General features: G+C 42.6%; 1 protein-coding gene across 3 annotated transcripts in view; it reads right to left on the reverse strand.

Annotated features, from left to right (window-relative positions):
* LOC143368023 (superkiller complex protein 3) overlaps positions 1-21,698 on the reverse strand; it is a 234,958-nt gene that overhangs the window by 55,204 nt on the left and 158,056 nt on the right. For 2 of the 3 annotated variants that reach the window (XM_076810349.1, XM_076810346.1), the window contains one exon: positions 15,094-15,351. The exons of the other annotated variant lie outside the window; for it this stretch is intronic. In XM_076810349.1, coding sequence (XP_076666464.1) covers positions 15,094-15,351 — 258 coding nt within the window. The remainder of the gene's footprint in view (positions 1-15,093; positions 15,352-21,698) is intronic. 3 annotated transcript variants of the gene reach the window in all.

Raw genomic sequence — 21,698 nt, forward strand, 5'->3', positions numbered from 1 at the left:
ACACCGCGCGCTTCAATTCGCTCAATCTCCCTGGCTCCGCGATTACATCGAACTCAATACACGGTTTAGAACATGCGCGACAAACGACTTTGAAAAAAATTTGTACAAATTGATGAACAACACAGTATTCGGTAAAACTATGGAAAATGTGCGAAATCAGGTGGACGTAAAACTTTTAACACATTGGGAAGGGCGATATGGTGCGGAGGCAATGATCGCGAAACCGAATTTCCACAGCAGAAGTGTTTTTTCGGAAAATTTAATAGCTGTTGAATTGCGAAAACTCGAGGTGAAATTCAACAAACCGATATATGTGGGTATGTGCATTCTAGACATATAAAAAATTTGTTTGTATGAATTTCATCACAAGTACATGTCTCCACTATATGGTCAAAAATGTAAAATTCTATACACAGACACTGATAGCTTCATCTATCACATTCGATGCGATGATATCTACGAGTCCGTGAAACGCAATATCGATAGATTCGACACAAGCGATTATCCTACTGACAATACATATAATATGCCGCGCTTAAATAAGAAGGTTCCGGGGCTGATGAAGGACGAAAATAATGGGATGATAATGACCGAATTCGCAGGTCTTAGAGCGAAAATGTATGCACTTCGCGTAGACGGTAAAAAAGACACGAAAAAAGCGAAAGGCGTCAAGACCAACGTCATAGCCAGAACGATAACTTTCGACGACTACGCGCAGTGTTTGCAAAAGGAGATCGAAATGGTTCGCAGGCAATCATGCATACGGTCTAAATTGCATAAAGTGTACACCATTTCAGAATCCAAAATCGCTCTAAGTCCATACGACGACAAGCGGTATATCGTACCCGATTCTACCGACACTCTGCCCTGGGGACATTATAAAATTCCGTTGTAAAATTCCATTATAAAAATATTATAAAAAAAAGAAATTTGAACTTGTATGTATAACATTGTATTTATTGAACCATGTATTATTATTATTATTATTATTTTACAATACATTATTTTTATTTATCCAAGAATTGTGTGATTTATCAAACCCCAACCACTTGACGTATACCTTATCCCCCTTTCTACGCAGCACTTTTTCCACTAGATACACATCAGGATCGGCGACGCGTTGCAGCTCGTGTTCATAGAATCCTCCGGCAACGGGTTTTCCACAGGAATCGACGAGCAGATACGTCGCGGGATTAGTTGTCTGTACTTTGGCTATCTCGAACACCTCCGTTGTCCAATTCGGCGTATAGCCTTTATCGAAGATGGTTTTAAATTTGCTCACGCGCACAAACTCGCCCAACTCGAATCTCGCTGGAGCAGCGATCTTTATGTTGCTGTATACGGTGGCTAGCAGCTTGTCGGCGATCGCAGGGGTAACATCGCAAGGACGCATTCCGATGGTTCTATGTTTTCGCGCGTTATACTCTGCAAGTAGACGCGGTAGCGCATCGGTCCATCTGTAGGTTCCATTGAGCGTAAACAGTTTCCACATATTGTTCTTCAAAGTTCGATTGAAACGTTCTACGACGGAGGCCTTCATCATCGAATACGTTGAATAATGATTAATGTCATGCTTCTTCAAGAGTTTCTGCACATCGGTGTTGTAAAATTCTTTTCCTTGATCGGTTTGCAAATTTTTCGGATATCGATCTCTAAATATCTTTGCAAACGCTTTAGTCACCTCAGCGCCACTTTTAGTCTTGAGCGGCAACGCCCATGCATACTTGCTCAACACATCGATGACGCTGAGTATGTAGTGGTGACCCAGGTTGAATCGCGAGTATGGACGCACTTCTACAATGTCAGATTGCCACAGATCGTCGTATCCACGCACTATGACGCGCCTCCGAGGAAAATGTCTTCGAGCTGGAGCGTGCAATTCCTCCACAAGTTGTAGCTTCTTGTGGCCATAGTTTTCTTCACTCATGGATTTCGATAATGGCTGTATGTTTGATCGCAGATGTATCTTTGCCACGAATGATGCGATAATTATCGTGTACGTGCATTATGTGCTCTCCACTGCCCCAAGGAAATTCTGGACAAGTTCAACCGTCTCGCATGATTCTCCTTCGCATTGTTGCTGCGGGATAGGATTCAATGCTTGCGATATCTTTTGAACGCTGTTTTGCAACGTCTGCATATCTCTCTGAAACGCGACCAGCTTCATCTCTAATTCTTCCTGCTGCTCTCTCAAAAGTTTAATGCTCTTTTTCACGTATAGTTTATTGAAGGCATCTGTGTCGGCGACCGGCTGAGCTACGCGTCGTATCTTGCGCGATTTTGCATCAAAGTCGGCACCGGTCACGCAAAGAGCGTTATCACGCATATAATTTCGAAGCATGCCGCTCCATTTGTAATAGTCCATTGTAGCTGCTCCACTCTTCTCGAGCGATACCCCAAATTTGTTGATCGGCATCTCGACGCATACAGTGCACATCATCGGCGTGCGGTTTAATTTATAATGAGGCCTGCCTCGCGGAGTTCCTCGATAATCGATAGGATTTCGTCATCGTGTGAGTTGTTACCCGCCTGACACGACGCTTCCAGCAAACGCAATCGATCCACCAGCTCGTTGGGATCATCCCAGTGCACATAATCGATCTTGTTATCGTTTACCACCATGACTCGCGATGTCCTTAGACCTTTCCCCGCTTTACTGGTCAATACACGGGGTAGTAGTGGTGCAATTACATGTTTGTACTTGTATCCTTTGTTCCCCTATATGGGGTTTTGTGCGTTATGACCACGTCTGTGAGCATTCGTCATCAGCAGTATACTTTTGTATTTTTGTTTATCAGCATCTGTGTATATAGCATCATCGGGAATTCTCTTGAAAATCAGTTCGTACAGACCAGGCATTCCTCCATATCTTACACCGTCTATGATTATATTATCATCCTTGTCCATATCGAAAACCTTATCCCCCAGCATCATTCCACTACCACCAATGTGTACACCGTACACATAATCTATGGTCGTATCCCTATCTCCACTTAGGATTGCGCTCATGTATTTTTGTCCCAGCGGACCGAAATGGTTGCGAAACGTTTCTTGCCCCTCGGATGTTTGGAGTTGCTCTCTAATAGATGCTGCAAGCGACTCATCGGCAGAAGTTTTATACACGTCTTCGTCATCATTGGTTGTGAGCGACTGTACATCGGGAAATGTATTTATTGGCGCAGGAGGAACCGTGGAATCGTTTGATGCGACATTCAACCGTTTCCGCTTCGATTGAACTGGTGTGGAGGTTACGAGCGAGTTTTCCAATGACATGTATGACTGTTTACTATTTCTTTTACGCGCTGCGTTCCATTTCGGCCGGATTTTTGTTTTAGGCGTTAATGTTTCAATGCTCATACTCGTCGCAGGTGATATGTCAGCTTCTGTCTCAGCAGTATTTTCCACAATATGTTTTAAGGGCTCGGTAATAGGTTTAAAGTATTTTTCCAGCGCGTTATCGTCATCCATCTTGTCAGTCTTCAAAGACTGATGTTTCCTGCGAATGGATTTGCTGGTTTTTGCAATTTCCATCGCTATTCTCTCGCGATCCTTAATCTCCTGACTACTAATCATCATTGTATCGCAGACGTTGCTTTCCCACCGATGTGTTGACGACGATTGAGCATCTCACGGTAGCGCAAACTCGTTAAATCCCTTTCTATAACGCCCATTGGACATCGCGCTATCTTTATCTATCACCATGAAACCATACTCCCGCTGCCAACAATTACGACACAAAGCGCAGAAATCCTCGTAAGACATATCAGTGTTTACATGATCGTTGTACACATGTTTCAAGTTGGTACCATCCTGCTTAAACAGTATCAACAGATTCGCATTGTCGCGTATAAGATGTTTGGGAATCTTTGCATACGTCTGACAGAGATAGAAGCAGTCGACGTTCGAGTGGCGTCCCATTGCAAAGTATTCCCTTATCGTATCTTGCTTGTCGCATGCCACGTCATCAAAGATAAAAATGGAATTCGGAAGCGATTCGCTCGGTGGGATGACGTCACTGTTATTTGAAAATGTAAAGTAGCCAATTTCATCTATCGCAGTCAATAAATTCTCCAAATACTTATATTTTGGCTGTTGCAACGACTTGGAATACACGTACAGGTTCTCGAAGCACACGCCGTGAGGACTTTCCAACAAGCTGACCAGCACGTTGGTCTTTCCACAATTTGATGGGCCACAAATGAGGCAGCGTATAGTGTTTGGTAGCATGCTACCGTGTCTGCGTCTCGTTTTCGGAGACATCATTTGCGATTTATCATCAAAATTAGTCACGTGTATCGCCACAGGTTGTCGCACGAATCGCATACTCTCCGTGAACTGCGAAAAATGATTTTGATACGTCGAAGCTGCGGTGCGCTCTATTTATAGGCTCGCGCCGAAGCGAAACAGCTCATTATTCAAAATGCTTCTGATCCTGTCGGATAATTGTGATATTCGAGACCAAACCGCTGAGCAGTTGAAATATATATCAAAGATTATTCTACTGCGAGAGTTTGGCAGACACATCGATCAGTTGTGGGACAGACTCCCCGAGCATATAAAAGTCGATTCTGAGGTTCAGCAGTATCGTCGGTGCTTGGTACATTATAATCGCCCTTGGCAGCGAACGCATATCGACGGTCCAGCACCATTGATTAAAAACTGCAGCGAATGTCGTCGAAGAGAGTAAAGAAAGGTTGTGGTCTGTTAAATCGGGCGATAAACGCGTTACCTATCGAATTACATATTCCGGGATATCAGTTTTGTGGTCCAGGAACTCATCTGGCAAAACGATTGGCTAGAGGCGATCGAGGCATCAATCCGTTGGACGCAGCGTGTCGCGAACACGATATTGCATATTCGCGTAGCAACGACCTCGGTGAAAGGCACACGGCAGATAAGGTTCTCGCTGACAAAGCGCGAAAACGCATCGTTGCGCGAGACTCGACTCTGGGTGAAAGAGGTGCTGCTACAGCTGTTTGGGCAGCTATGAAAGCTAAGACGAAAATCGGAATGGGGATGAAAACAAAACCCCGCAAGAGGACTGTAAGGAGAGCATCGCAAAAGCGGATACTTCCGGTGGCAAAACGAGGTGGCATATTACCACTTCTCCCGCTGCTAGGTGTTCTCGGATCATTAGCCGGTGGAGCAGCGGGGATCGCCAAGGCGGTAAACGATAATAAGGCGGCGCAACATCAGCTGCAGGAAATGCAGCGTCATAATCGCACCATGGAAGGTCGCGGACTTTATCTCGCACCATACAAGCGCGGACAGGGAATATCGAAACAAAAAAAAAAAAAAAACGCTGAAAAGACAATAAAAATGCCCGAGGGCGTAACTACAGATGCGCAATTGGGGGAGTTGGCAAAACGTATGCGTATTCCATTTTTTAGAGGTGTTTTTATGCGCAATGCACTACCTGTTGGAGGAGTACGCCGAAACGAGAGCGGTATCGTGAATTTGGATAATGTCGAGGGACCGGGGACTCATTGGGTGGCGTATGCGAAAAGGGGGCGTCGAACTGTATACTTCGACAGCTTTGGCAATCTTCGGCCGCCTAAGGAATTGGTACAATATCTGGATAAAGATGTCGTGAAAATCGAATACAATCACGCGCCTTATCAGGAGTACAATCAGAGCAATTGTGGTCAACTATGTCTACGCTTTCTACAAACGATTGGTTGCAAATTTAAGGATTGACTTCTCACCACTTTGATTCAGTACGAGTCCAGTCGTACAGCTTGGAATATGTCGTTAACATTCACTCTAACCGGCAAGAGTAGCACCCTCGCGGTGAGCTACTTTCCACCCATAGATTTGAGCGACGATGATTACGAGCTTGGTCTAACAACCCTTGAAACTTACCATACAATACCCAACATCGACTCCAGCAACGATAAATTCTACTTCACCACAAACTATGAGACCAACAGCAGCGTCGACACCAGCCATGAATACATTACGATTCCCCACGGTTCATACGAATTAGACGCCATTGCCAAGTATTTGAAACAGCGATTACTCGAGCGATATCCTCAAAAACTCGATGGCACCAATGCCAACGATGGTAGAGACAGCGATGAGTATCCTATAGTGTTGCGTCCCAACAACAACACCATGAAAAGCTGTACTGCTCGTTCATTGTAGACTTTACGAAGCCCAATAACATTGGATCGTTACTGGGATTCGCGACGAATCGCGTGTTAGAACCGGAACAGTGGTACGAATCGGACGATCCGATTAAAATCATGAATGTGAACATTATTCGCGTAGAATGTAGCGTGACCGCTGGCGCGTACAGCAATGGAAAGCGCGTACATACCATACATGAATTTTCTCCCAGAGTACCGCCGGGATATAAGATATCGGAAACGCCCGCGCAGATCATTTACCTTCCAATCACCGCACAGGTCATTTCGGATCTAACGATACGTGTTGTGGATCAAGACGGGCGGTTGCTTGATTTTCGAGGTGAAGAGATTACCATCAGACTGCACGTACGACGACGTCGATGATAATACATGTGGTGCAGTCGTGTGAGATGCTTGTGTTGAACGACTCCAGAAACACGTTTCTTCCAAACGAAATTGTTTGCAGCAACAACAACAACAACAACAACAACAACTGCAACAACAACAACAACTGCAACTGCAACAGCTCTGATTACGCTAAAAAGAAGAGGTTCAGTGCTGCGAACATTGCATTTTTGAAATCGCTGGGATTCATTGTACACAATTAAGTTGAAAAATGACTGACATTCTAAGCATTGGCGCGAAGCCGACGTTTGATGATCGCATCGTCAAGCTTGAGACTCACACATACAACCCTTACGTCAACACGACGTTTGGATACAGCGATGAGATAAGAATACCTATACAGCAACAGGATTTATACACATTACCGTGTGAAAGTTTCCTCTACCTGGAGGGGAAATTGACGATAAATAAGCCGAATGATGTATCATCGGTGATGTTGGGAAATAATTGCATGGCATTCATATTTGATGAGTTTCGATATGAACTGAATGGTGTGGAGATTGATCGCAACAGAAACGTTGGAATAACTAGCACGCTTAAAAACTATGTATCGATGACATCTGATGAAGACAAAAATATGGAGAATGCGGGATGGGGCTTGAAACGGCACGATGAGCTAATAGTGAAAAATCATTTCAATTTTTGCATCCCGCTCAAATATTTGTTGGGATTTTGCGAGGACTACAAACGCATGGTTATTAATGCGCGTCACGAATTGATTTTAATACGATCGCGCAACGATAACAATTCTCTAATAGGATCGCCGACGTTGGAACCAGAAATTGAATTACTTAAAGTGCAATGGCGGATGCCTCACGTGACGCTGAACGACGTTAATAAGCTGTCGTTGCTACATGCTTTGGAAAGTGGACAAAACCTGAGCATTAGTTTTCGCTCGTGGGATCTGTATGAGTATCCTCTCTTACAGAGCACGACCAAGCATTCGTGGGCCGTGAAGGCAGCTGCACAGTTGGAGAAGCCGCGATACATTATCTTTGCTCTACAGACTGCTCGAAAGAATGTGATGACTGAAGATGTTACTCGATTTGACCACTGCAAATTGACCATTGTAAAACTTTTTCTCAACTCGGAATTTTACCCGTACGATGACATGAACTTGGACTTTGACAAGAATAGGCACGCCATCTTATTTAACATGTATACGCATTTTCGTAAATCGTATTACGGACATAGTTGCAACGAGGCATTATTCACCGTAACCCAATTTTTGCAATTTGGCCCCCTCGTGGTGATTGATTGCTCGCGACAAAATGAGTCGATCAAGAATAGCACCGTGGATGTGCGCATAGAATTTGATTGTAAAGAAAACGTACCTGCAAATACTACGGCCTACTGTTTGATTCTGCACGATCGGGTGGTTGAATACAATCCGCTGACAAATGTGGTGCGCAAAATCAATTAAATTACTGCGCTACTTGTCCGCCCTCTCCTGTACCAAATTCGTACAAAATTTCATCGTGAAAATTGAGATGCTTTACGAAAAAGAGTGCATTCTCCAGTCTGTCTTGGAAGCGAACGGACCTCTAAATTGTATCGATAATGGTCGTACCAACATTCGTTGACCTGCAAGGGTTCATCGTCGATGGAAGATTTGTCGCGAAGGATGTGGCTATCCTACGAAAGGGAACAATTCTCTCGCACTATATTTTTGGGAGTTCGATGCCACAATATCTTCTTACAAAATCCGACAAATCGAGCATCCGGTGGTTGGTGGCAAAACATCATGGACTACGTTGGGAAGATGGAGACGTTCCGTACAGTATGGCTAAACAGCTAATTATGAAAGCTGTAGCCGATGCGATCGACGAGGAAGATGACACACCCCATGTCGCATACGTTAAAGGGCTGCAGAAACGCGATTGGCTCGTGGATTTCCTCGATGAAAATACGAGAGCGGACGTGATCATCGAGACGCTAGACATTGACTACGAGGATATCAAATCCCTAAATAAGCTAAACGTAATTAATACTCTGCGATGTGGCAGACACGCAAAGCACTGTGCCATGCAAAATGTATTTAAAATATTCAACTGGTGGTCTAAACGCCAGAGGGAAATACACAAGTAAAATATAATCAATTTTTAATGCATAACAGTTTTTCTTCACCCTCCTCAACCTCCAACCTTCTGCATGTACGCTAGATTAAGACGATAGTTCTAATTATTATGTAGAAGTAGTACGATTCATGAACAAAGCGATACCATACACGTATGATAGACGTCCGTTCGATTCACGTTAAAAGTCGTTCAATACTCGTTGAATATTCGTTCGATATCCGTTCAAAGCCGTTCGATACCCGTTGGATATCCGTTGGATATCCGTTCAAAGCCGTTCGATACCCGTTCAGTACCCGTTTGATACCCGTTCGGCACACGTTGAAAGCCGTTCAGTACCCGTTCGATTCACGTTGAAAGCCGTTCAAAACCCGTTCAATACCCGTTCGATAATCGTCCGATACCCTTTCGATACCCGTTCGGTATACGTTGAAAGCCGTTCAAAACCGTTCAATACCCGTTCGATTCACGTTGAAAGTGGTGTGATCTAGTCGAATGATGTGTCAAAGAAGAAGGGAAAGAAGATGCGAGTGAATAAGGAGAGGACGCTCAGTGAAGAAGAAGAAGAAGAAGATAAGTACATGGAGGAGGATGGTCAGCGAAAATGCAGGTGGCCTGTGATGAAGATGGTGAAGAACAAAGGCATCCTACTTTGCAAAGCTGTACATTTCTCGATTTCATGATAGGAGGGGGTTTTGACATGCAAGAGCCAGGAGATGCGTCGAGACCAGTTGCATTCAAATCGAGTCGTCGCAACCTCGATATTTCTTTCTGAGTGACATTTTTCTTGCGAAAAGAAATGGGATTGTGGAGAATAGCCCCCGAGTGTCGAGGCAGCGCAGAGGTATGTACTGAACAGTATTTTTTTAACATTTATTGCGTTTAACCTTTGAAATCGTGTGAGATTAAAATCAGACGTTTGTATAAATATTATATCGCGGGTTTCTATGTTCCAGAACTCACCACCCTCGTCACCCCCCGGACCGCCATCGCCACCACCGTCACCCCCGTCGCCGAGGGTGTGGTCACCGGATTGGGGCTCTCCCCAGCCATCACCATCCCCATCGCCATCACCATCACCATCGCCATCGCCATCACCACCGCGGTCGCCGCACTAGATTTATTTTTTTTTTTATATTTATATTTATATTCTTTTTTTTTTTATTTATATTTATTATTATTTAATTGTATTTTATATTCTTCTTTTTTTTCTTTTTTTATATATTCTTTTTTATATTATATTCTTTTTTATATTTATATATTCTTTTTTTTATATATTATATTCTTTTTTATATTTATATATTCTTTTTTTTATATTTATATATTCTTTTTTTTTATATTATATTCTTTTTTATATTATATTCTTTTTTATATTTATATATTCTTTTTTATATTCTATTATTTATTATTATTATATTCTATATTATTTGTAACAATATATATATTTCTTAAACGTATATTATTTCTCAATTTTATTTACCCGTGTTCCTCCTCCCACGGCCTATTTTTTAAGATTTGTTGACGCTGCATAATTCTTATATGTGTGAGCAATTTTATTTTACATAATTCCACTATTTTATTAGATCGAGTTAATAAATATAATAATTTCTATACATATGCAAAGAATTTTATTTTATTTTTATGCAATAATTCCGCTATTTATAAGAACGAGTTAATAAATACAATAATTTTTTATTTTACAATGGTATTCTAAAGACGCGGTGTCGAGAAACGCCGATCTTTCCCGACATCGTTCGAAACAATTTCTGATAAAATTTCTCATAAAAATAAATTATTATACGTCGACGTTGTGTGTGTGCGTGTCACATATGTGACGCTCCGTTGGTTTCGCTATATGTACCATTCGGAAAAGACTAATGTCAGAGACGGCGTTTGGGGGAGTTGGTTAGGCGGCTGACTCGTACCGCGGAGGTCTTGGGTTCGAGCCCCGTCGCCCCGAGAAGTTTCTTCATTTATATTAATATCATAAAATTAATATTTCCTTCCTTACCGACAGTCTGTTGTACCACGCTCCAGAGTAGCACCTTCCTTACCGACAGTCTGTACCACGCTCCAGAGTAGCGCACCGTCACCCCGCGGTTCCTCCTCCTCCTCCTGCTCCTCGATGATACCCCCGCACCGTCACCCCGCGGTTCCTCCTCCTCCTCCTCCTCGATGATACCCCCCACCACTCCGCCATCTCTATGACGTCATCCGCCGCCAGCCCGCCGACAAAAAAACAAATTTTCAAATTTGAGTTTCAAGGTCATGATCATGACCTTGAAACTCAAATTTGAATTAGAATCCCCCTTGTCTTACTACTCATCGGGTTTGCATTTTTTTATTCGAATTTTCGAATTTAGTTCACTAAATGCTCAGGATATAGGTACTATTGTGAGAGATTTGAAAAGTATAAGTGAATGAAAAGCGAATATATCGTTTTGTAACATTGTATTTCACGAAGAAGCAGCGATGCGTCGTCGAGAACGATACATTCAAGAATGCCCGTTAGCAACGCAGTCGCCCCGAGCCTCCCTTGTTTAGGCCCTGTCACAGTCCGCGGAAGGTTTAATGACACCCCCAAGTGCCGATCAATGGAGAAAAACGAATTACAAAAATAAAAAAAAAATTCAAATGCGATGAGGCACGGATTCCCGTCCTCCGATCGATTTCAAATTTTGCACACATTATTTTTCCCCCAATGGCACAATTCTGCGGGGTGTCCAGAAAAAATTGAAAGTCGAAAAATAAGGTACCCTAATGTACATACTCCACACCCGTAATAATGGTCATGTAAAGAAAAATACTTAACACTATTACTCGGAAGAAGATGGCTTGAATCGATACGCTTGTATCAAAGAATTAAATGATTCAAGTAAAAGAAGAAGTATTTTACAACTTCATAATATAACTTGAATGTACATACATATAAGCATTTGCAGAAAAAAGATCACAGGAATGTATACAGAGTGTTTCATCAAACTTTATTATAGTACCCGCAAAGATATAAGGAGGCCGTAAAAGTGGTAGCGCGTAACTGTTTACATGTTTCGAGAGTCGAAACGAGCGAATTGACAGATTTATGGGCAGATAAGAGGCTGCGGCCTCACTCAGGGCCGGCCTCAGAGTTCTGGGCATGTGGCCTGAGACTCAATTCCTACTGATATTCTTAGGTACGGCTCTGGGTGCCGGGGCCTCAAAGAACCGCGCTGTTCGAGTGTTTAATTTACGACCTCCCTATATCTTTGCGGATACTATATCTGGAATATTTCTGCTATATTGAAAATTTCTTAAAAATGTTTCCTACAAAAGTTTCATAGTTTTGTGGGGGCCGGTGTATAGTAGCAATAGTTTTATTCTGGTGGGAGGGGTTAATGATATACGAAGATCAAGTTTTTTTTTAAAATTGGAATGCTATATTATATCTGTTGGTACACGATTACGACTTTAAAGACGAATTTAACTCAGACCAAAATCACAGTTCACTCCCGATATCGGGAATCTCGTCGCCTTTTTGTGACATACGCATCTGGGACAGAGCTCTGCAACGGGCGGGTATATCGCGGGTCAACCCGCCCGTTACCCAGCCGTCGTAAGTCGGGTCAGCGCTGATTACTATCCGCCCGAGACGCTTGAGGCGCCCGAGACGGCTGAAACACCCGAAGCAGTCATGAATCATGACTCATGATGTCACCCCGCGTATCTGACTCACCCTTGCCCACACTGTCACTCGTTCTTACCCGTGACTGGTGACTTTTAGGACGTCTCGGGCGGATAGAAATTGTGGCGGCTCGTCGCATTAGCAACGGCTCTGGCCACCAGAGGCGCGAGCGGCGCTGGGCCGACGCTCGGTCGAGCAGCACGAAGCGCCGATCTCTGGTTTTGGTTTTTACAGTTCAACAAAACGTGATTCTAGGGCAGCACGTTCTTTTCTATCTGCGCTTGCAATTTCTTTGTTTCCTCCCGAACTCGCTTGTGCCTGACGCACTGTATAGTTAGTGATAAATGAATATAAATAGTAGTAATAAATTAGGATAAATAGGCTAGCCAAAAAGGTGTCGAATTCTCCTCTTACTACATTCTGATAATAATCTAGAGGGGCTACACAAGGTTTTTGGGGACCGATCCTCATTCCCGCCGCACAATCATCGGAGTGTCATATTTAAACCTAATGGTCAAGAAACGGTCATCAGAGGCGCGAAGACGTTCCTGCAGGGCCTTAAAGTGATTCCTATGCCACTCCGTATATTCCATCGAAATCTTAGTAGCGCCCTTGTAGTTATTCTTCAGGCAAATTATGGTGCGAGCAAGTATGTCCGAGGGCAACGTAACCTTAACAGGTGGGACTTTATCCGAGCTCTTCTTAGTAATCTTCTTGACGACCATATTGTCGTAACAGTTGGGACCCGCCGCATTTGAGTCGCAGACACCTTGACACGGTCGACGTTGTCGACTGAGGGGTGAATGGAATAATGAAAACTAAGGTCTATTTCACCACACTCCTTTTAATACGCGAGAAAAGGTGATACTCAGCGAAACAGTGAACTAATAATTTATTACTCTAAACGGCGCGAGTCGTTGCCACTACAGGCAGTTCCAACGGAGTGAGGGCGAGCGTCACCTCTGGAGGCTATTTATACAGCCCTCTCAGAGGGATGCGTCCCTCAAGCGACGCCGAAAACGCGCGGCAAATTTTGGCGCGAAAAGCGCGTCCCCGAGCTGGAAAAACCATGACCTGGGCGAGCCTGGCTGCCAGATGCATACGTGGCCATAGCCTGACTCACCCAGGCCCACGGGGGAAAACCCAAGCAACCGAAAAGTCGCATCTCCAATATGGAGGCGAAGTAGTGAATAAGCCGCTACAAAACCAATGATTTCGTCTAGCAGTGGAGACGACCAAGCTACTGCGGTGTATGATTCATTAGAAGAATGGGGATTATCCGACGAAGTGCAAGCACTTTATTGTGACATTTCGTTCCTCTTGAACAAAAATTCAAAAGGTAAATTTTATATGTGCCGTGCAAACACCATATGTACGAAATTATTTCACAATGCGTCTTTAGAGAAAAAATGTGCCTGTTTTCCGGTCCAAATGTTCCACTATTTAACAATTTTCAAAATGCTTGGACAACAATCAACAAATTGAATTTTGTACCCGGAATTGAAACCCTATATGTCCGTCAAACAATTGAAGATACAGTCATTCAAGAAACAATCAATTTTTCAATAGACGTTTTACAAAGGAAAAGAATTGTCCAGCCTTTGGGCCTGCCGCTCTTGGCGTAGACCTTTGGCAGGTAGATATCTGTTTCAACAGGCAATGCCCAACGCGTGCCACCCGTGGCACGAACAAGACCGCCCCCGGCGATTGCTACTCCAGCGGGTTTTCTTACAGTGAAAATCAGTAAATTTGCAAGCGCATTACCTCGAAAAACAGTGGAAATAAGGTACATACATTATACGTTATTGAATTTGTCTTGGAACGCACTATCAAGTGATCTCTAAAAAAAAATAGTTCCATTTAAAAAACCGAAGTTAACCATCGTATCTTTTAAAATAATAATCGAAAAATATCGTTTTCGCTAATAAATTTGCCCCCTCGAACCATGCAATTCCATGTAATTATTTTTTTTTTATCTCCAATACGTTAAGAGATATCTAGCTGTTCAGTGTTCCCGCGGACACACTTTATATTGTAAATCGTTTCCAAACATAGGAAACAGTTTCCGGATGTAACAAAACAGTCAATATTAAAAAAAAAATATAAAATATGTATCCGAAAAAAATACATTCATTTCTTATTCCTCTAAATATTCCTTTTCAATTCTGAAATTACTTTCTTGTATTATGTATTACACTATATGTATATTATAGTATACGTATTATATATTGGGAATTGTTTACAGAGAAAAATCAAAATATCTTCGTCATTTGCGAATATGTGAAAAAATTTCGTAGGCAAAATTTGTACTGTTTGACGAGGTAAATATAATGCCAACAAAAATTTTTTTTCTGAAGGTCAACTTTTGAGATTTCAAGGTCATGATGTTTTTTTTTATTTAAGGGATCTTATACTTTGATTCTATATTATTACAGATCGTAAAATGCCAAATTCAACGATATATAAAAATGTATATTAGCAATATACTACAATGGAGAAAAACGAGTTACAAAAATAAAAATATTTCTAATGTGATGAGGCACGGTTCCCCGTTCTCTGATCGATTTCAAATTTCGCACACATTATTTTTGCTCCCAATGACACAATCCTAGGGGGGAGGGGATCCCCCGCCACAAATCACAAAATTATTTTCCGACAACAGTAACTAAGATCCACCCTAATGTACATATGTCCTATATGATCACGAAATAGACCTTGCCAAACCATGCAACACATTCTTTCAAGTTTCTCTCCCCAGAAATACATACAGTTTATACCAATATGTAGCAATATCATGTATACATATGGATGTAAAAATAATTACCTTTAAATAAAGACAATGCTAAGTAGCACTGTGAATTGTAATTGTTTCCTTTAACGGCTCGACATAACTTTACAGCTTCACTGTACTTCTTAAGTTGTATTAAAACACGTGCTAAATTAATACACGCCAAATCTTTTTCCTCGTTAAGACTTAAACACACAGCTGCAGTAAATTGTTCGGCAGCTGATTTGTAAAGTTTCTGTCTCTCTAATAATAATCCGTACGCATTCCGCGCGTAGTAATCGTCTGGATGATGTTCTGTAAATTTGTAATAACAATCGTGATATATAGAAATATACAATATAATAAAAATGATAAAGTAACTTGTGAAATTTCATATAAGAATATATAAACACAAGACATTCGAAGAATAATGTTTTAACATAAATTTTAAAAGTGTTTAACTAAGTAGTTACTCAATTCTTAAAATGTAACTATTATTACACATTGGTAATCCGGTTTTATATTTGGTTAAGGTTGAGTTTCCTAGCCGCGCCCGGCGGCGGCGGCCAACGGCCGCGGCCGTGGGCCAAATCCTAAGCACCGCTCTTATGGAGAAGCATGCAACCGTTTTCCTAGCCGCGTTTTCGAGCGGCTACGGCCGCGCGTCTGCTACAGCAGCAACCTAGGCTACTTGAGACGCAACACAATGCGATGAGTGTCTGTTTTCCGCAAAGATGGCGGAATCTACTAGCCGCGCGGCTACCCACGGCGGCAAATCGCTTGACTGCTCCAAAGGGAGTCATACCCGCGGCCGCGCTGCGATGCAACGCGACAGTGGGACAGAATCACCACAAAATAAGGAAACATGGCAGAATTCAAAAGTTATGGGATCATGTTTTTTTTATATATTTCTCGTAAACTAATAATATGAGTTTCTAAAAAAGGGGAAAATATCGTGGCGGCTACTTCTGATCTGTGTATAGACACGTGCCAAAGTTTGTATGTTTTTTCTCGTGCAAGATTTTGAATCGAGTCTTTTAAATTTTGATGATATAAATTTTTTCACGAACTTTGTTGAACAGCCCAAAGCTGGAACATTGGTCGCAGAGGGCACGAGTGAAGTGCTGGGATATGGTCAAGTCGACCTGACTATATGGACTCAAGACGGCACTAGACACCTGATACTGAAGAAGGTATACTACGCCCCCAACATGAGACGGAACTTAATATCAGTTGGGTTGATGGATACAGCAAAATTCAAACTGAACTTCTATCGAAAAGGGGTGAACATTAGTTTGCCCAGTGGGAAAAATTTCCTGAACGTCCCCTTGAAAAACAGGATGTATTCCTTTGAAACAGAAGCAAGGAAGTCAGGGCAAAGAAGTTATATGGAGTCAAATACAATAGAACGAGCAGATTCTGACTGGCACAAAGAAGATGTGATGAATTGGCATTCAAGATTCGGACATCAGAACATAGGAAGCCTGATAGACCTGCAACGCAGAGACGGAATCTATGGACTGGAGAACATGAAGAGGACAGAAAAATGCTGTACCCCGTGCCGGATGGGGAAGATTACGAAGGCATCGCACAAGAAAATAAATGGGCCAGTATCGCGGGAAGTCCTAGACCTTGTGCACCTCGACGTCTGGGGCCCGTCAGCGACGACGCTAGTGACTCTCCTAGGAGGGGCAAGATATTTTCTCTCGGTCATCGATGACTATTCTCGGTACACAATGGTGTACACCATGAGTAGGAAAAGCGACGTTTTTAATTGCTTCAGAGAATATTTAGCAGACTTCGAACGGCAGAAGGGAAAGAAGTTGAAGGCAATCCGAAGTGACAACGGTCTCGAATTCTGTTCCAAGGACTTCGAAAAATTTTTGACGACCAGGGCAATTCGAATACAACGCAGCAATACCTATTCTCCAGAGATGAACGGGGTAGCCGAGCGTTTTAACCGCAGCGCAATCGAAAGCGTCTGCACGCTCCTAATAGAATGTAAATTACCGAGAACTTTATGGGCTGAACTATTACACACTTATGTACATGTCAAAAATCGATTCCCATATAAGGGTGTCGGAGGCGAAATCCCTTATAAAGCGTGGGAAACTAGTCGGGTACGCCTTCAGAACGAGAGGTTACAGGATTTGGTTCCCTAATACCAGGTCGGTAATAGAAAGCAAGCACTCAAAGATTTTACAAAAGAGGACGGTATGGAATGGTTTGATAAAACACAAGATAAAAATTGTGATCATGAGAGAAACGCGATTGACAAAAAAGACTTTAATTACACAATCCATAATGATTTTGATATGATTACTAATGGTTTTAATGATAGATTGTCAGAGCCGGAACAGGAGCAGCGCTGACGAACCGAGAGACTTGAAGAATGGCGAACCAAGTGTCCCAGATCCTTCAAAGAGAAAAAGGGACGATGCCAGCTAGTGCGGATATCACCTACACAACAGACAGCGTTAAGAAGCTAAGATGTTACGAAGACATAAAGGAATATTGCCGCCAAAATGGAATCAGTTATAAAAAAGGGAATTTCTGTTTTACCGAATACAATAAAAATAGTGGGAGTGAACACCCACACCCACGTGAGATTGGTGAAGAACCGCGTATATCTCAGTATGAAAAAGACAGAACATTAGAAGCAAACTATTTCGAGATGGCGGTTCCAAAGTCATACAAGGAAACACTGAAATCAAAGTACCGAGAACAATGGTGTAAAGCCATGGAAAATGAATTACAAGCAATCAAGGGTCAGGACGTCTATGAATTAGTGGATAGGCCTAACGGAAAGGTAATAGGGAGTAAATGGGTTTTCAATATAAAAAGAGACAGCTGAAGTGAAGTAAAAATTTTTAAAGCGCGCTTAGTAGCGCAAGGGTTCAGACTACAATATAGGGTCGATTATGATACGACATATAGCCCAGTGGTTGATTTCACAATAGTAAAATTACTATTTGCTGTTCCAGTAGATAAACAAAAATGGGTCCATAGACATCTCGACGTAAAAAACGCGTATTTATATGAGATATTAAAAGAATGTGTGTATCTCGAACAACCGGAAGGTTGAGTGGAAGAAGATGCAAATAAGGTTTGGAAATTAAAGAAATCCTTATACGGCTCACACCAATCGGGGCACAATTGGTATAAAGAACTTAGCGGCATTCTTGAAAGGCTAGGATTTGAACAATTAAACCGTACTAACTGTGTATACAAATTCGGGAACGACGCGATAATAGCAGTATACGTTGATGATTTTACGATTTTTGCGGAAAATAACTATATAATGAAAAGAGTAGTGTCAATATTACAAAAGGAACTGGTAATGAAGGATCTGGGACAAATTCCCAGATTCCTCGGTGTAGACTTTGTGGTTAAAGATGAGAAAGTACATCTTAACCAAAGAGATTATATTTACAACACAGCTCATGAATTCTGTGCGACAAATATAAAGAGACATGTTCCAGTGCAAGCGGGCACGGACATCCTAAAAACCCACGACGGAGAAAGGGTAGACGAAAGAAAATATCGCGTATTAATCGGAAAATTATTGTTCGTTGCAAATCAAAGTAGGCCAGACGTATTGTTTGGAGTGATCGCACTCTCGCAGTTTTCGTCTGATCCAACCCTCCACCACTGAAACATGCTTCTACAGATACTCGAATATTTGTATACCACAATTGAGTATCACGTGAACTTATCAGATGCAGATGAATGCAACTTAATACGGTTTAGCGACGCGAGCTGAGCCTCCTATAATGTAGATAGAAAATCCATCTTGGGACTAGGGATGCCGATTTAAAATCGAACTTTCAAAGATCGATCTTTTTTGTCGCAATTTTCAATTTTTTAAATCGATTTTCAAGACAGGGATCGATTCGAAGATCGTATCGCAACCATAGAGATCGCGGATCTCTAGCGGCGTGTAGCGCAAACTGCGGAAGTGCGAAATTTGAATCAGACCACAGAAATGTAATAGGAAAGGGAAGCAAAAGTGATGTTAGCACAAGTCCGAGGAGTTTGAATAGAGTTAGAGATTCTTTTAATAAATATACTTAAAGATTATTAATTAATCAAAACTTCCTTGGAAGCAGATGTCTGAACATTTGAACTCCTCTTTTATCCCTTTTCCTAAATGTGTAAAGCCAGCGCAAAGGTGTTAAATGCTTGATAAGTAAGAAATCGATATCCGAGAGGAAATGTAACGACGAATAGGAATTTATAGTATATCGATAATTCGCCACCACTATTGGTCACCTTCGCCTTAACGACCCAAAACGTCCAGGATAGTACACAGACGTTTAAAGACGCCTAAAAGACGTCCTAAAGCCGTTCAGACCTAAAACGGACGTACAATTGACGTCTTTATGACATCTGTGCTTCTATTTTTATATTATAGACCTAAAATTGTTGTACCTGAAATACATTAAGAATATTACCAACATCGTGTTCATCCGCTCCTTCACTCTTCGTTAGTGGGATTGTGATGTAGCGTCCCAAGGTGAGAAATCGAGCGCGCAACGGTGCGACCGGGAGTGAGCCGTACCGAACCGAGCCGAAGCCCGCCGGTCTCGCGACGCGTCAAGCGATGACGCTCACTCCCCACTGCGCCGCTAGATCGCGTCGATTTCTCGCTACTAATAATTTCCGAGAATCGGGACATAAGCCCTGGCGTCACGAAGCCAAGAGAGTTCCAGTGGGGATACGGATCCCCCACCACCAGACCTGCCTGGATGCTGCCCGGTGCGAGTCGTGGTAAACCCTCCAAAAACCAGCCGATCACACGATCGCTCGCCTTGTCTTTTCCTCTACCGAGTCCGACAAGAGACGCCTGTAAGTTGCTCGGTCTCTTTCCTACTACCGATCCCGACAAGAGACGCCTGGAAGTTGCCCGGTCTCTTTCTCCCTACCGCTCCGGTAAGAGACGCCTGGACGCTACCCGGTCTCTTACCTACCGTTCCGATAAAGAGACGCCTGGACGTCGCCCGGTCTCTTCCCCGCCCGTTCCGATAGCGAGACGCGCAGCGTACCACCCAGCCGAAACCAACGGTACGAGAACGCGTCGAGAAGCAGTTAAAGCAGGCGTGTAAATATTGTACATAATAACTATAGGACAAGTCAATAAACGCAGTTTCATCAATATATAAGGATCTCGTCAAACCCTGGCGCACCATAAATCCTTATCCCCGGAGGAGCGACCGTTACAGGATCACTGATCAGTAATACCCACAGACTTGTGGCGCCGCAAGCGCGCCATTTAACGCAAACGCGCTGAAAGAACGCGTGTTCGCCACGCTAGGGGATTGTAGGCTGACAAGCCAATCAGCGGCGAGAACGGCGACACCGCGTTAGTGTCGCTCGGAACTTTAGTTTTAAGCATTGGATCTCTCCTCGTGGCATTCAGCTTTTTCCACGTGCAAGGCTGCCACGAGGTTTTTCTCTGTACCTGAGTTGATATATTAAACTTTTATTGTTCGTTATTACTCATAGAATATTTCATTTTTTGTGGACCTGCCTCGGCACCAGTGCCTCCGTAGGAAAGTACCCCACAGACTGTGTCTTGAAGTGCCATCTGTTAGGATTACAAGAAACTAAACTAAAAGAAAATAAAAATCTATAGTCATCTTCGCACTGTGACATAAAAAAACCTTTGACTACATTCATTTTGCAATTTAGGGTGTTCAAAACTACCATTTATATTTTTTTATTATTGTGACGTCCCACTAATTTTCGCGCAGTCGTAATTAGAGTCTTCCCCACAAATTACTCCAAATCTACGCCAAAATCCCTCGAATTCAAATCTTACCCCTTTTTCCCAACTACCGACCACCTTGACGATGTACCTTAGCGGTCCCCATCTCAAGAAGATCTACTACGAAATCCCCTTCCCTCTACGCCCTACGAGGCACGATCTCCTCCCTCACCTTCAAAGTCTAAACAAGTCCCTCGTCCCAAAAACCCTCTTACATCGAGACTACGTCTCACGACCTCCCTACGACCCACCGAGTCAAAGCCACTCTTACCTCGTTCCAACCAAAACACCCAAACCACATTTAACTAGTTTGAGTCCCCCTTCTCGAGCGCCCTTCATAAAAACCCCGGAAATAATATTGCGAAGTCCTTTTCGAATGCCCTTTATAAAAACCCCGGAAGTCTTATTGCGACGCATATTTCGTGCAGAGTCACGGTGCATACCGCGCACACCCCTCATACCTAAACACCGTATAAATACAAGGGCCCGCCCCAGAGGCCGTAACCCTCTTCTACGGAAAGCTCTTCTACAGAAAGCTCTTCTACGGAAATCTCTTCCATAGAAACAGTCCTAAGAACGTAACAATTTACTAAACGTGCATTAAAATCAGTGCAACCCCGCTCGACGAGAGATTCACTATCGACAACCACTGTAAGCGACTACAATTACTTATTTTACTATCGCATATCACCACCATTTATATTGTAACCAGCTCTAACCTTTCATATTTTTTCCTTATTGCTTTTCATATTCTTGTCCATTGCTAATACTCGCATATTTCATGTTCATCTATATATTGCTATTGATTACCATTTATATAAATTTTTTGTGCTAATGCTTAACGTCCTACGCATTATTATAATATTACCACATATGCTTTAAACTGAATAAACGT

Source organism: Andrena cerasifolii, chromosome 4 (genome assembly GCF_050908995.1).
Source record: "Andrena cerasifolii isolate SP2316 chromosome 4, iyAndCera1_principal, whole genome shotgun sequence".
Taxonomy (NCBI): Eukaryota; Metazoa; Arthropoda; class Insecta; order Hymenoptera; family Andrenidae; genus Andrena; species Andrena cerasifolii.